Source organism: Trachemys scripta, chromosome 3 (genome assembly GCF_013100865.1).
Source record: "Trachemys scripta elegans isolate TJP31775 chromosome 3, CAS_Tse_1.0, whole genome shotgun sequence".
Classification (NCBI taxonomy): domain Eukaryota; kingdom Metazoa; phylum Chordata; order Testudines; family Emydidae; genus Trachemys; species Trachemys scripta.
The window spans coordinates 40,188,596-40,204,074 of record NC_048300.1 but is presented as its reverse complement, the minus strand read 5'-3'; the positions used below and the strand labels follow the sequence as shown (position 1 = coordinate 40,204,074).

The following is a 15,479-nucleotide window of genomic DNA, read 5'->3' as shown; positions in this document are numbered from 1 at the left end:
GTATGGTAACCCTACTTGAAGAAGCACACCTGTAAGCTGACACGAGGCACAGCCCCCTGATGCTGGCGAGCTGCAGTGCTCAAAGCCTGGGCAAAATATGTGGGGGAAGGGCGAGGAGCGCGACCAAGGTGAGGGCCGCGTTACCACCCTGAGCAGCAGAGCGCCAGGGGAAAGACTACATCCCCCACAATGCACCGGCGGCCCATGATGGCGTCTCCGTGGCGGGCGGGGGAGGGCTGTTATACGCCACCCGGCGGCGGCGGGGGAGGGAGAAGCGGAAGTGGGTTCTCCCCCCAGGGAGGCCGGCTGGGTCCGGTTCCGGGTGTCACCTACTTGGTGGGGCTGGTGGAGGGGGGAGGAAGATGGCGTCGGACTTGGAGACGGAGGTTCAAGCCATTGACAGGAGCTTCCTGGAATGTTCTGCCGAGGAGGTTGCCGTGGTGAGGCTCGTCCGCCCGCGGGGACCGGGGCCGGGGCCGGGACCGGGGTCGGGGGGCCGTTAGGGGCTCGGCCCCGCGGGCGGGGTGGGGGTGTGGGCACGGGCCGGGCCGGCGGGGGGGTCCGTAGTGCCAGGCCCGGGGCGGCCGGCACTGGCAGGGGGAGGCGGTCTCTAGGGCTGCCGGAGGGGAGGGAGGGCTGAGGGGGAAGGGGCGTAAATGCGCTTGGTGGCCAGGGGCGGTTGTGGCGGGGCTCCGTGACTTAGACTCCCTCTGCCCCCTGCGTGTGGACTTGCTGCTGTGACAAGTCCGGCCAAGTGTGACGGGACCTGGAGGAGAGGCGCAAAAGCAGCTCTCCTGTCTGCTTGGTTTGTGCGTTTGACAGCAATGTAGTGTAGAGTCCGCCCCGCTGTTTCCTCTCTAAAACTGGTCACTTGCCCCGTCTCCTGTTGTAACTGACTGTATTTCAGATGGCTGGTTCCTCCTCCCTTCGCAGTTTTAAAGTTTTGTTCTTCAGATTTCTTGGGAGAAAGTTTTGGAAACACTGTTTGCTTCTCCCCCTCCTTAGCTTTTAGGCCCCAAGCTTGGAAGGAGCTTCATGTGTACAGACCCGTGAACAGCGTCCTGTTGATTTCAGTGGGATTCTGTGGGAGAGCAGTGGTCTGCCCCCGTAAACCTGTTTAGCGTTGCCAGTGTAGACTAGCCCTGACATTCTTACAGTCCAATATTGATTTTTGTGTCACATTTTTCCTGTTACTCATTTGGTCAGTCAACTTTTTTGGACTGTTCAGGTAAAACTCATTTGATTCTGCTCTGGGATACATTACTTTCTCCTTGTAGTCCATACTACTTTGCTTCTGATTTCTGTTTAGACAAGCTAGGATTTGAATCGAATCTTAAAAGCCCCAATAAGGTCACTTGGGCTCTGTACAGAAATGTGGGGGGTCGGAGGAGATGACACTAGGCAGCTTGTGTCATTGGAGCTTAAAATTTCCACATTCAGTTACTTTGTATAAAATTTAGTATTTCCATATGCAACTTAGTTATTTAGCTTTTTCTTGCATGGGCCGATACTACAGCTTGTGCATGTAATGGCAATATTTGTCAGACAAATTAAGCAATCAATTTAATACGGAAACCCTCACTAAGATTTTATAGGCCACAGAGTTTTATCTAGAAAACTTAAATTCTGTACCCTTTGCTAAAATGTAATCTACTCCAGGGCAAAATTAAAAATAAATTATTATTTTCTAAAACATTTAATCATTTTAGAAAATATCACTGACTTTCAAGGATAAATTAGCAGTTTATGTGAGACCCCGAGAGAATTTTTCTACCAGTATAAGAATAACCACAATTATTGGGAAGGATAGGCTGCTCACCTGGGAGATGTGATTTTTTTTTTTTTTCTCTGACTAGGTACTTGTCTGAGCTTGTAGTAAAACTTAATCACTCCGGTTTTTCCAGATAGAAGGTAGTAATATACTCTAGAGTTGAGATGAAGCAAGTTTAAGATACTAGGCTAAGGAAAGAATTAAAACAATAGAACTTATGTGTACTGCAGAATATGGCCTTGGAAATGACCCACTTTTGGGAGAAACACAGCAGGAGATGCAAGGTCAATTCTAATGTAATTAGATTTAGTTCCTAATACAGTAGTAGAAGATATTCAGCACAAGTGAGGAAAACTAGATTAGTTTAAATATATGTATATATATTTAAAGGCTTACAAGAACAGAAAGGTCAAATTCTTGGAGAGAAAAGAAGATAGGGGGAAAAAAGATGTAGTTTCTTTGATCTTTTATTGGAATGGCTGGTTTAACTATAGAGCAAAATAACTCTGAGCTTTTTGGTTGCTGGATTTTTTTTTTTTTTTTGGTAGTCTTTCACCCAGGGTCAGTTTAGAAAAATTCCAGTTCTCTGAACACAAAAGGTAACTTAGTACTAGAAGATTGAGTACTAGAAGATTGAGTAGTTTCATTACCAGGGCTTTGAGAAATCAGTACTGGGGGCAGGGAGGGTAGAGTAAATTTCTACCATCAGTTCTAAGAATTGTATCAGAAATAGTCTAGCAATAAAATTAGCTGCTTCTAAACTATTTAAATATGACATTTTCTGCTATGGTTTTATTATAGGTGTTCAGCATTTTCCAAAGAGGCACTGTGTGAGTGTCATCAATGGAAAAAGTGCTATATAAATAGCAAACAGTAAAAATAAGGGTAAATTCTAAGCTCTTTCATGAAGATTTTTCAGAATAGTGCTTGTCTACTCTAATATAGGTCCTTAAGAGAAGACAATACATTATTCCAGTAAAATCAAGCTACAGCAGCTGGTTTCTAAAACCAATTATTTCTGTATCAGTAATTCTTGCTTTTCATCCATATTTGGGTTAATTCTGAAATGAATGAACTAGTTTTCTCATAATCTGAAGTTACCAAGAAGTATTTGGTAGTAGTAATTGCATGTTGGTAAGGTTTATACACAGTACAGTACTGAATCAGTGCGTACTTGTAGTACGTGTATATGTCCATTGTTGATTATATTCTGTAGTAATGATTATCAGTAGTACATCCATTAAAAATGGCAAACGGTAAAGTCTTCAGTTACATGGTTGAAATAAAACAAATGTAATGAGAGGGACACATTTTTACAATATACATAATGCATCTCACCTTTTGTACCTCGTGTAATTGAGGGGAAAATGTTTTGACTCTAGGGGATACAGCAGATACATCCTTTGAAGGTCACTGTTCAACTTGAAACTTTTAAAAATTGAAATAATTCTAATTTCTGACAGATTACCCTTTAAACAGTATGTCCTGAGTTTGTTTTTAAAAAGGATTCTTTAAACAAAAAATGTGTAAGGAATTTTCTTCTTTGTTGATGTATTAAGGTCCTTTCAGAAAGGAAAGAATAGATATACACTATGATGGAGATTTTTGAGAGTTAGGCGCTAATTCTCCTTTGTGCCTTTGAAAATCTCCCTGTGTGTGCTGTCAAATTCACAAAATATTCAAATTGATAAAAAGAAATATTTTTGCTAATGTTTATTTGTAGTAATCTACGTTACTTGTAACTGTAGTAGTTGCAAAATTTTCACAGAGAAATTTGACTTTAAAGTTTGCAGTGTCCCTTTAGCTTTTAGGTTGAAAAGGAAGGTGCTGTAACAGTTATGACTGGGTGGTGTTGATTTTATTTGTGAGTAATTTTGTTTAATGTTTTCTTTTTAATTAAAGAAATGGCTACAAGCAACTGATCTTCCTAAAGAAGTATACCTGCATCTAGCCTACTATGTACCCAAAATTTACTGCAGGGGTCCTAACCCTGCCCCACAAAGAGAAGACATGGTAGCACAACATGTACTGCTGGGACCAATGGAATGGTATCTATGTGGTGAAGATCCTGCATTTGGATTTCCAAAACTTGAGCAAGCAAACAAACCTTCCCATCTTTGTGGTCGGGTTTTTAAAGTGGGAGAACCTACATACTCTTGCAGGTAGCTTAATTCCACAATTCTCCTAAATGATTAATGCTCAACTTTTTTTGGTAGAAACATTTTTGTCCTAATGAAAATATTAACTGTCCATACGTATTTTTAGTATACTTGGAACATTGTGGGTGTTGTCTGGTTTGTTATTGGTAACATACTAAAGACTTAATCAGCAGGAGAAAAATTAATTACAGTATCAGTATAATTAAACAGATTTAGTTTTTGAAAATGTCAGTGTTGGTTATTAAAAAGGAAAAAATACTCTTAGATAAAGGGGAAGGTGGCTAAACTGTCAAATCAAGTCCAAGACTTAAATGCAAAAATTGAAATTAATTTATCATTAATTAATTCAAATGTTTAACATGCATCTACAGATGTTCCTCCTGTGTTCTGAATATCTTTCAATGAAAAGTACAATTAATGGTGATTAGATTGGTAGGCAAAAAAAAACCTAACTTGCTCATTAAGCCCGCTCCCCTGTTTGTTTATTTATTTATTTATGGAGATATACCTATCTCATAAAATTGGAAGGGACCCTGAAAGGTCATTGAGTCCAGCCCCCTGCCTTCAGTAGCAGGACCAATTTTGCCCCAGATCCCTAAGTGGCCCCCTCAAGGATTGAACTTACAAACCTGGGTTTAGCAGGCCAATGCTCAAACCACTGAGTTATCCCTCCCTGATGTCTCTTAAAAATCTCATTTCTGTTGTGAAGCCTACAAGAAGTGAATAGGAGGATGTTACCAATAAATATTAAAAACCATATTATCAAGATCTGCATATGACTTAAAGTAGCTATGATTTTATTGTCACCTTGTCTGTCTTGTTCCTTTCCCATTTTTTGCTATGTTAACCTTTGTACATTTTCAGCACAAGAACCACATAAGAATGGTCATACTGGGTCAGACCAATGGTCCATCTAGCCCGGTATCATGTCATACAACAGTGGCCAATGCCAGATGCTTTAAAAGGGAATGAACGGAACGGCAATCATCAAATGATCCTAACCCCTTTCGCCCAGCCCCAGCACCTGGCAGTCAGAGGCTGAAGGACACCCAGAGCATGGGGTTGCGTACCTGATCATCTTGCCTAATAGATTATTTAGGTTAATCTATAGAGAAGCCCCTGGAACCTCATAAGGTTGGGTCCCTAATCCACAAACTATTGGAACTCATTTACAAAACTTTTCTTAAACATTACATGAATATATTGTCTCATACTATAGAATTAGAATTTATAATCCCTATTCCATGACGGGAGATTTTGAGCTATAATGTACCTTAATTAAAACTATCTTTAGATAGGTTTTTTCCTCAAAAAGCATTTTATTTAATTTTCCTATATCACCTGGGATATAGGAAACCCATATATAGGGGGCACCACCATGCCCACCACCTCCTCAGTTTTGTGAATCTAGACCAAAATATCATGTGCTCTTATTGAAAAACATTTAAAATTGCCAAAACATGTTTTGTTTCTTTAAATTTTTTTTTTTAAATCATTGATTTTTATCCACCCTGCCTGAAACAAAACATGTTTTGGCAATTTTAAACATTTTTCAATAAGAGCACATGATATTTTGGTCTAGATTCACAAAACTGAGGAGGTGGTGGGCATGGTGGTGCCCCCTATATATGGGTTTCCTATATCCCAGGTGATTGCCCTAATAACCAGGGTATTGGTTATTATGGGATGGGTCTCTGAGTCTCCCCTGTTGAAGCTGTTTCATTTTGTATAAATTATTCATTGGAGCGGGGACTGGAACCTGGGTGAGGCAGCTTTCCTTTCCCCCTCACCCCCTGGTTAGTGTCATTGTCCCTCATTGGATTGATGAATATTTAATTTTTTATACAAAGTGGAACAGCTTCAACAGGAGATGTTGAGACACAGGGATCTCACCTGGGATATGAGAAATCTGGGTTCAAGTCCCAGTGGGGAGTTGAAGCGGGATCTCGCACATTCTGGGTAAGCAACCTAACCACTGGACTGTTGGGTGTAAGGGTGGTAGTGGCAGCAGCACCACCTCAGCCACCTTGTTTTTGTGAGTAGCTCCTAAATACCCTTTTGAATCTAGCCTGAAAAAAATCAAATCTAATTCCTAATCAGTAGGCTATAGAGTCATTCTTATTCTTTGTGATCCAGAAGAATAATACCTTAGCTAAACATGAAACTTCCTTTACTTGAGCTGATGAAAACTGTGCTGTGGCAATTACAGTAACTTCTTCCAAACCTGTGTTTTCAAGACCAGCATCACAAGATATTAAGAAAACAATAGCCAGTGTTGTAGGAAAGCATGGAAAAATGCAGTTCCTTGATATAATCTTCAGAGAATGATAGATTTACTGTTTAAATTCACTTGGTATCTTCATCTCAGTAGAAAATGTGAAGAATAGTTCAGGTACACCAATATGGTTGATTTTTGGAGTTTTCAATATGGGAAAGTGATTTGTGCATATCAGGATTGAGTCTCTACTTTTCTGCTAGACCTATAGCACATATATTGTTACTGTGTATCCTTTTGTACTTAATAGCTTATACTTTGTAGCTGGTGGCAAATAGGGGAGAAGAATTTTTTTCTTCAACCCTATAGGATACAAATTTGCTATTGTTTGTAATCCATGAAATACTCTAAAAGTATGAGAACCTGAAAAATATGTTCTTGTTTTTTAAGAAGCTTGTAGACCTGCAGCAACTAATGTGTTAGGCTTCGATACTTACAGCTTGCTGGGATTATTCACAGGCTTTTTTTTGTTTCACTAATTAAATTGGCACTTAAAATAAACTAATGTAAACAAAAAATACTATTGGTAATATTTATGCTGTGGATCCATGATTATTCCTCTACTGATACTGATGAATTGGGCCAAATGGAATTAAGAATACTAGTAGGTGCGTCATAGCTTTTTGTTTGTTGTTTTGAACAAAATAAGGGATTCATGTGACTTCTTGTTTATATTCTTTCTTGATGGACATCTCAAGAAATCCTTAGTTTCTCTTCAGATATTTTTTTAGATGCTCTTTATTTTTCCATTGTGAAATCTGACTCCCTGAATCTATATCTGTGGCTGTTAGTCAGTTGCCTGTAGTGTCAATATATCATGTGATAGTTTTTTCAAATTTTTGGCTATATGAACAAGGCAATTACACATTAGTCTTTTACCCGATTTCTAGAGGTGGTACGTCCAAGTGTTACAGTTAGTGCCTGTAAAAAGTGTTTGCCTTCTCTAAGTGGTCCTTGATCTTCTGGTGGTTGTGAAAATCTTGTTCTTGGAACTCATTAGGAGACTTGTATGGCTAAATTTAGAAGCAAAGAGGTGGTTCCTAATCTTTTTTGCATGTAACTTTTCATACAAGGTGTGATGAAAATCTGTGTGCATTGATTACTTAGGACCATGTCTAGCACTTGCATCCTATACCCTGAGAGAACTTGCTTGGTTATGTAGTTTTCATGATTTCCTATACCTTAAAAACAGGTTTGAATCTGGTAACATGGCTGGGTTACCAGGTAATGCACTTGTTTCATCTACTGAAAGTAATATGTTAATTACCCACATGGTTTTCCAGGCCTACTGCCCCGGCTGTTCTTCATAGCCACTTCTGCTCTAGGAATAAAATTTCCTCTCGTTTTCTCATCAAAAACGATCATATTACTGAATAACAAACACTTTAGCAAGAAGGCTCACATTCATGTATTTTGAAAATAAACTGTTGTTAGATGCATAATTAAAAGTTAAAGTAATATTTTTTGCTTAATTTTTTCCTCTGTTTCCAGAGACTGTGCGGTTGATCCAACTTGTGTGTTATGTATGGAGTGCTTTTTGGGAAGTATTCATAGAGAGCATCGATACAGGGTTAGTAATCTTCTTGGAGTATATGAATTGGGTATAATATATACCTCTACCACGATATAATGCGACGCAATATAACATGAATTCGGATATAAAGCGGTAAAGCAGCGCTCCAAGGGGGTGGGGCTGTGCACTCCAGCGGATCAAAGCAAGTTCAATATAATGCGGTTTCACCTATAATGCGGTAAGATTTTTTTTGGCTCCTGAGAACAGCGTTATATCGGGGTAGAGGTGTATTTCTTATGAATGGGTATATTCAGAGTTCCAGTATGTAATTTATATTTAAGAATGTTTATGTATTTCAAAATAAAGTGTGTATACGAATATACACGCCCAGTATGGTTGGAATTAAAAATGTGCAGTGTAACCTTACCAGAACTGGGAGTTTTAACCTCAGTTTAAAAGCTTAGCTTTAACAAGACTTAGTTAATATTTGAAACCACTGAGCAAATTATTGTAGTAGTGTTTCTACACTTTAATCTTAAATACCATCACAATTCTAAATTAAACATAAATTGGAGTTAGTTTTATTGTGGTTTTCAATCTTTTTAATTTGTGGACCCCCAAAAAATTTCAAATGGCGGTGCGGACCCCTTTGGAAATTCAACCTGTGATCTGCAGACCCCTACCATAGAAATCTTAGACTGAAAACTGACTGAACAGAATTCAGCTATAAGTGTTGCATATGCTTAGCATGGCATTGGGTGCAGTGTGAGAAAGGGCACTAAACTGTGGGCTTCTATGGTAATGGCACATTCAGGTTTTGACCTGGAGGTGGGGTATTCACATATGCAGACACCTTAGACCTAGTGTACAGCTCCTCAGGGGTCTGCAGACCACAGGTTGAAAATCACTGTGTTAGACATAGTTTCACTTTGTGTGTGTGTGTGTGTGTGTGTGTGTGTGTGTGTGTGTGTGTGTGTNTTTCACTGTGTGTGTGTGTGTGTGTGTGTGTGTGTGTGTGTGTGTGTGTGTGTGTGTGTGTAAAATATATATATAAAAATAATGAAAGGTGTTGAGCAAACTTATGAGTGAGAGAAGTTAGTTAAAAAAGTAACTGCACTGCCATGAACTCCTGCACAACAGAAGTTTGTTAATGCACGAGTAGGGCCCTGCCAAATTCAGGGTCAATTTTGGACAATTTCATGGTCATAGGATTTTAAAAATTGTAAATGTCTTGATTTCAGCTATTTAAATCTGAAATTTCATGGTGTTGTAATTCATAGAACTGGAAGGGACCCAGAGAGGTTGTCTAGTCCAGTCCCTTGCACTCAAGGCAGGACTAAGTATTATCTAGACCATCCCTGACAGGTGTTTATCCAACCTGCTCTTAAAAATGTCGAATGATGGAGATTCCACAACCTCCCCAGGCAATTTATTCCAGTGCTTAACAGCTCTGACAATTGGGAAGTTTTTCCTAATGTCCAACCTAAACCATCCTTGCTGCAATTTAAGCCCATTGCTTCTTGTCCTATTCTCAGAGGTTAAGAAGAACAATTTTTCTCCCTCCTCCTTGTAACAACCTTTTATGTACTTGAAAACTGTTATGTCCCCTCTGTCTTCTCTTTTCCAGACTAAACAAACCCAGTTTTTTCAATCTTCCCTCATAGGTCATGGTTTCTAGATCTTTAATCATTTTTGTTGTTCTTCTCTGGAATTTCTCCAATTTGTCCACATCTTTCCTGAAATGTGGCGCCAGAACTGGACACAATACAATTGTAGCGGTCTTGACCCAAAAAGGACTTGTGAGGGGATCACAAGGATATTGGGGGGGGTGGGGGTTGCAGTACTGCTACTCTTACTTCTGTGCTGTTGCCTGCAGAGCTGGGCCCTCCGTCAGCAGCCGCCACTCTCTGGCTGCCCAGCTCTGAAGGCAGCAGCACAGAAGTAAGGGTGGCATGGTATGGTATTGCCACCCTTACTTCTGTACTGCTGCTGGGGGGGCTCTGCCTTCAGAGTTTGGTGCCTGGCCAACAGCCACTGCTCTCCAGCCACCCAGTTCTGAAGGCAGTGCAGAAGTAAGGGTGAAAATATTGTGACCCCCGCCCTAAAATAACCTTGTTTGGGGCAACAGGTTTGCATAATTTTTGGTGGTGCCCAGAAGAGGTTCAAGTCCTGCCTTACCCCACCTGCCTAAGGCTCTGGGAGGGAGTTTGGGTGTGGGAGGGGAGAGGGGTCGGGCTCTGGGAGGGAGTTTGGGTACAGGGTCTGGGCTGGGGCAGAGGGTTGTGGTGCGGGAGAGGGTGAAGCATGTAGCGCTTACCTCAGGCGGCTTCCGAAAGCGACCCGCACCCCCCTCTGGCAGCAGCTCCTAGGCAGGGGGCTGGAGGGGTCTCCATGTTCTGCTGCCCGCAGGGACCATCCCCGCAGCTCCCATTGGCCTCAGCTTGGGGTAGCCTGTGGGTCCCGTCCATCTGTGTCCTCCCCCCCCCCCCCCCCCCCCGGCCGGCCGGGGGGGGGGGGTGGCCCCCCCCGGGGGGCTGCCCCCCCCCCCCCCCCCCCCGGGGCCACAGGGATGTGCTGGCCTTCCGGAAGAGGACTGGGCGGGCAGGAAGCCGCCTTAGCCCTGTTGTGCTGCCAGTGGTGGCGGCGGGGGCCCTGAGCCCTTTTAAATTGCCTAGGGGCAGCAGGGGGGATGCTCCGGGGGAGGAGCTTGGGGGTGGCAGGTGGGGCTGGGGGAGAGACCAGGCTCCAAACTGGAGCCAGGCCACCATATTCGTATATTGGTGGAGTATGGGCACCACACACCCCTGAACCTTGTGACCCCTCTGCAACTCCCTTTTGGGTCAGGACCCCCAATTTGAGAAACGCTGGTCTCCCTTGTGAAATCTGTATAGTATAGGGTAAAAGCACACAAAAGACCAGTTTTCATGGTCCATGACGTGTTTTTCATGGCTGCGAATTTGGCAGGGCCCTATGCATGAGAGCTAGAAAAGGAAACGCTAGAAAGAAAAGTGAAATAGATTAGTTTGTCAAGCTGAGTGAAATATTTAAGTAAACACACAGAGCTGAAACTAGTAAAATAAAAAATTTAGCTTCTTTAATCCACAGTACTGTTAGTAGTACAGGTGAGTATATATATTTTTTTTAACTTGATGTTCCTTTTAACTAGCACAAATATTTACTTAATTAGTCTTTACATATCAGTCTGTTTCTTTGGTACTGTCAAGTGTGTAATAGAATTTCTGTAGAAGTGTTACAGTTGAAACGAACGGAGAGAACTTCTTTTCCTCTCTCAATACCCTTGATAGCCTACTTGCGTTTACTATTATGGAGGGTGTTAGTATGCACTCTTCATTTAATAACTACTAATGCAATATGAAACAATAGGAATAGAGGCTTTTGGAGGTGTAAAATGTTCTCTAAAAATGAAAAAAGATCTGAGTGCCTTGACTAACTTGGTAGACAGAAAAGGAGAATGTGTACTGTGGAGAATCTGTGCATCAAAAATAGGTCACAGAATCGTTATGTATTCATGAACTCCATTCACATTTGTGATTTAAGAAATAATTGTACTCAATACTTATTTCAAGCGCTTTTAATTTTAAAATTAAGTTTTACTAACTGTGGAAATGCAAATATTTGTCATTAGAGAGACAAGGTGAGCAAGGTAATATCTTTTATTAGACCAACTTCTATTGGTCAGAGACACAGGCTTTTGAGCTATGCAGAGCTCTTCAGGTCACAGCACTGCAAACAGTTTTTTTTCACTATCCACTTTAGTAAGCGTAACAGAAGCCAGTTGTTATAAATGTGACCCTCAAACTGTAGTGACTATCCCTCTGATGTCCCTATATAGTAGGATGTGGCAGTATGCAATTTGTTTTCAAAACAAAAGTGTCCTGTTTATAAATGACATTATAATGCAAACATTTTAAATATTGGAATTTGAAGAAAAGGTTCTGTTTAAAAAAAAAAAAAAAAAAAAAAAATCAGACCAGTCTTCTGTGACTGATTCAGAATAAATGTATACTGGTAATTTCTGTGTTCTATAAATACATCAGATGCTGTATGCGACCTCCCCAAACCTATGCTCTAGAGTTACTTTAACAATATAATTGTATGTTTTTTTTTTTTTTTTTTTTAAACAGATGAATGATGTAGATAATCTCTGTGTCACAGACATTTATTGACATGCTTTTACCATATTTATTTGAGTAGCATACAGGAAAATCTCTAATAGCATAAGGGTTAATGTGTTGGTGCTTTCAGTATAAATAGATCTTGCACATGAATACAGTTTTGTGTGTTTTAAACAACTTCAGATGACAACATCATGCGGAGGAGGTTTCTGTGATTGTGGTGATACTGAAGCTTGGAAAGAAGGTCCGTACTGTCAAAAGCATGAACTTAACACAGCAGAAACAGCAGAAGAGGAGGTAATAAATAAAATTTTTATATATAGATACTGTATAATAGTGCTAGTTTAGGACATTATATGCTGCCAGACCAAATTATGCACAATTCTGAAATTCAGAAGGTAAGGGAAAATAAATCTCTAATCATCTTATATGTGACTTCTGTAAGGTTATAAATTCATCTCAAAAATAAGAAAACTAAATGCTATCGAAATAATAAAATCTGTATACTTCAGTGTTTTAGTGAAATGGTGGACTCTTAAATTTTTAATAAATATTGGAACATTTGTAGTGTCCTAGTATTTATGTTAAAGCTTTAAGCCCATGAGTGAACCAAATTGAAAGTCAGAATTTTTGCGCTAGAAATTATTTGGTTGGCTGAAAATGTTGTCTTGATATACTGTTTACTATATCATCTCAGCACATGGATATTTGTAATTTTTTTATCTAAAGTAATTAAAAAGAAATTATTTAGGATGAAAGCTGTTAGTCTTCTCTACTCAGCGAATAAGTAAAACAAATTGGAAGCTTGCAGCATGCTAAATATAAATATTGGTACTACACCATATTATACACTAGATAAAATTAATATAAAATTACATATTAAAACTACTTTAAAAACCAGCTATTTAGATTGCAAAGTTAAGCATGCAAAAATAGAAAAAGCTAGATTTCTGGTTGCTCAGATAGCCATAGTTCTGTCCTTGTGCATCCATCCTATGCACTGAATGAAGAAAGGGTGCTGTGAGGGGGGAAAAAAAATGTAATTAAAGACTGCATCATAATGGATGCATATAAGGGAGCAAATTAAGTTTGCACATGCAACCTATATTCTGACATTTCCTAACATTCATGTGCTAGACTTTACAACCTAAATAACTTTCTTTTAAAGTCGTTTTTTTAATGTAACTTCTAAGGGGTTTTTAACAGGAAAAAGTTTTAAAAAAATAAATTCTGTTACAACTGTAACAAACCCCTCATTATAGATCATCAGCAGGGTTTGAATCCTGAATCTTCAGCACTGCAACAGATTTCTACCAGTTGAGACACAGGACTAACCATGTTAGCTAGTAGCACCTAAGAAGGATGTTATCCCAGAAAGGTGGATGGACAGCTAGTGTCATGTGCTGGGTCCAAGGAGGTTTATGTGGGGAATCTGGCCTGGTTCTCCGTTTCTTCTTCACTGGGTCTGAGAGAACTCCTTCCCTTTTTTTGGTGCCCCCACAGAGGAGCTGCGACGTGCTAAAGGGGGTGGTGGAGGAGCCCAACCTGGCTATGTCTGGTGTGCGTGCGCTCTCTCTTCCTTCCCCCCACTGCTACAACTGCTCCAACAATTGCTAGATGTTTCCAGGTAGTGTGCAGTGGTCATGGTGGTATGGTGCTGCTGTGGTGAATGTGTAGACCTGACTCTTCAGAATGTTTTGTTAGTTAATTCTGCATGCTGCCAAAATTTCCCATGGAACACAAGTAACAGAAGGGAAATGATGACTTTTAACAGTTTTTATAGCTCTGTCAGTTCTGAAGAGAACTTAATGGGAGAAGGGAAGAAAAGTCCTTAATCTGAGGGCCATGTCTCTGCTGAATTTCAAAGGCCTGCTGCAAAAAATGGAGATGTTTAGAACCTCTCTTTAAAAAAACAAAACAAAAATATAAACAAACAAAAAAACAAAAAACACAAGAATATTTTGTAACTGAAAGTGTTGGGCATCTCATTACTGTTATTTTATATTTATTTGTCTGTCTAACTGCTCTAGGTGCCTCTGACATATACTTAAAAATATATCAAATCAAAGAAAGAAACAGCAATCCCATATATTTAAAAAGCTAGGGAACAAGGCAGCCCAAATAAACCAGATCCCCATAATACTTAATATTCCCCAAAACTATATGCTTCTTCAGCAGCTCTTTTAAGAAGATGTGCTGCAGCATTTATTATTTTTCATTTGTATTACCACATCATGTAGGAGTCCTAATCATGGATCAGGTGTTGTGCTTGGTGTTGTATACAGAACAAAAAGACAGTCCCTGCATTAAGAAGCTTACAATCTAAGTAGAAGACAAGATATAACAGATGGATACAAGCAGCGAGGTGGGGGTGAGGACAAGGAAACAGTGAGACAGCATTGGTCAGCAGTGTAGACAGAGGTATCCGTGCAGCAGCAGCCACACAACTATTGTCAATTTTTTTTCTATAGACATTATGGCAAAGGAAAGCTTTAAGCAGGGATTTGAAAAAAGGCTAGTGCGGTGGCTTTACGCATGTTTACAGGGAGCTCCTAGCAAGTGTGAGGGGGAGCACAAAGGTTCTTGGTTTGAAAACTTAACACTTGGGTAATGCAGGCTTCCATCATGGGCTGATCAGAGGCAGGATAGGAAATGAGAGATGCTAGGTAGGGTGGGGATAGGCTCAAAGGGCCTGGAAAGTGATGACAAGCAGTTTGTTTCGGCTTAGTAGGATTAGATTTTTATCGGTAAACGTTGGTAAATGTCGATTTCACCATATATACACACACAAACTTGACAAAAAATATCTCTAGCTGTGATGATCAAAATTTACAAATGGGCAGTGTAAGCTTGAACTTATGAGAGTTTGATATTTATTTTGTATATTCTGGCATGTGATGTTGACTATTTGTGTTTTAACAGTTATTCAATATTAACTATTTGAATCTTAACAGCTACATTCCGGTCCCCTAGTTTTTTGGTGGGTGTGAACTTTTAAATAGAAAACATGCTTAAAACTCCTAATTTCATGTAACTGAAAATTTTAATTTATAAAAATCAGGAAAAGAAGCTTAGAAATAAACATAGATATTATCTGTCAAAATTACAACAAAAAAAATTGAATTCTGCTGTGCCTACTTATATTTGCTGCTATAAACAAGGGGAAGCCAGGGGAGAGATGCAAAGAGCAGATGAGAAGCCATCAGTGATAATGGACTGGAAGTTCCAGAAAGGTTGCCAGGTGACAATGATGAACAATGGTGAAAGAGAACAGGTGATGGTCTGAGGGGGGGAACTCGGCAGCAGAGATTAAAAAGAGAGCAATACTGGGTGAAGACCAAGTCAAGTGAACCACCCTTATGGTGAGTGGGAGAGTGTAACCAGGGCAACAGGTTTAATGAAGAGGAGAGGGTGAGGAAACATGCAGCTTAAGGGGCAGATGGGTTATTATGGAAGTTGATGTCACCAAATATGAGTGTACACGGGGGATTGTGAGGAGAGGAAAAGAGGGAGCTCGAAATCGAAATCACAGAGCAGAGCTCATGGGGTGAGTTGGGTGGACAGTAATGTGAAGGGAGAGAGGAGAGAAGAGTTGAATGCAGCAGTGTTCAAAAGAGGTGAAGGA

The 15,479-nt window shown here is 40.2% G+C and overlaps 1 protein-coding gene across 2 annotated transcripts in view; it reads left to right on the top strand.

Annotated features, from left to right (window-relative positions):
• Positions 1-288: 288 nt before the first annotated feature.
• Positions 289-15,479, top strand: part of UBR2 (ubiquitin protein ligase E3 component n-recognin 2) — a 109,624-nt gene continuing 94,433 nt past the window's right edge. For both annotated transcript variants that reach the window (XM_034764494.1, XM_034764493.1), the window contains exons 1-4: positions 289-440; positions 3,674-3,933; positions 7,697-7,775; positions 12,038-12,151. In XM_034764494.1, coding sequence (XP_034620385.1) covers positions 363-440; positions 3,674-3,933; positions 7,697-7,775; positions 12,038-12,151 — 531 coding nt within the window. In that variant the 5' untranslated portion in view covers positions 289-362. The remainder of the gene's footprint in view (positions 441-3,673; positions 3,934-7,696; positions 7,776-12,037; positions 12,152-15,479) is intronic.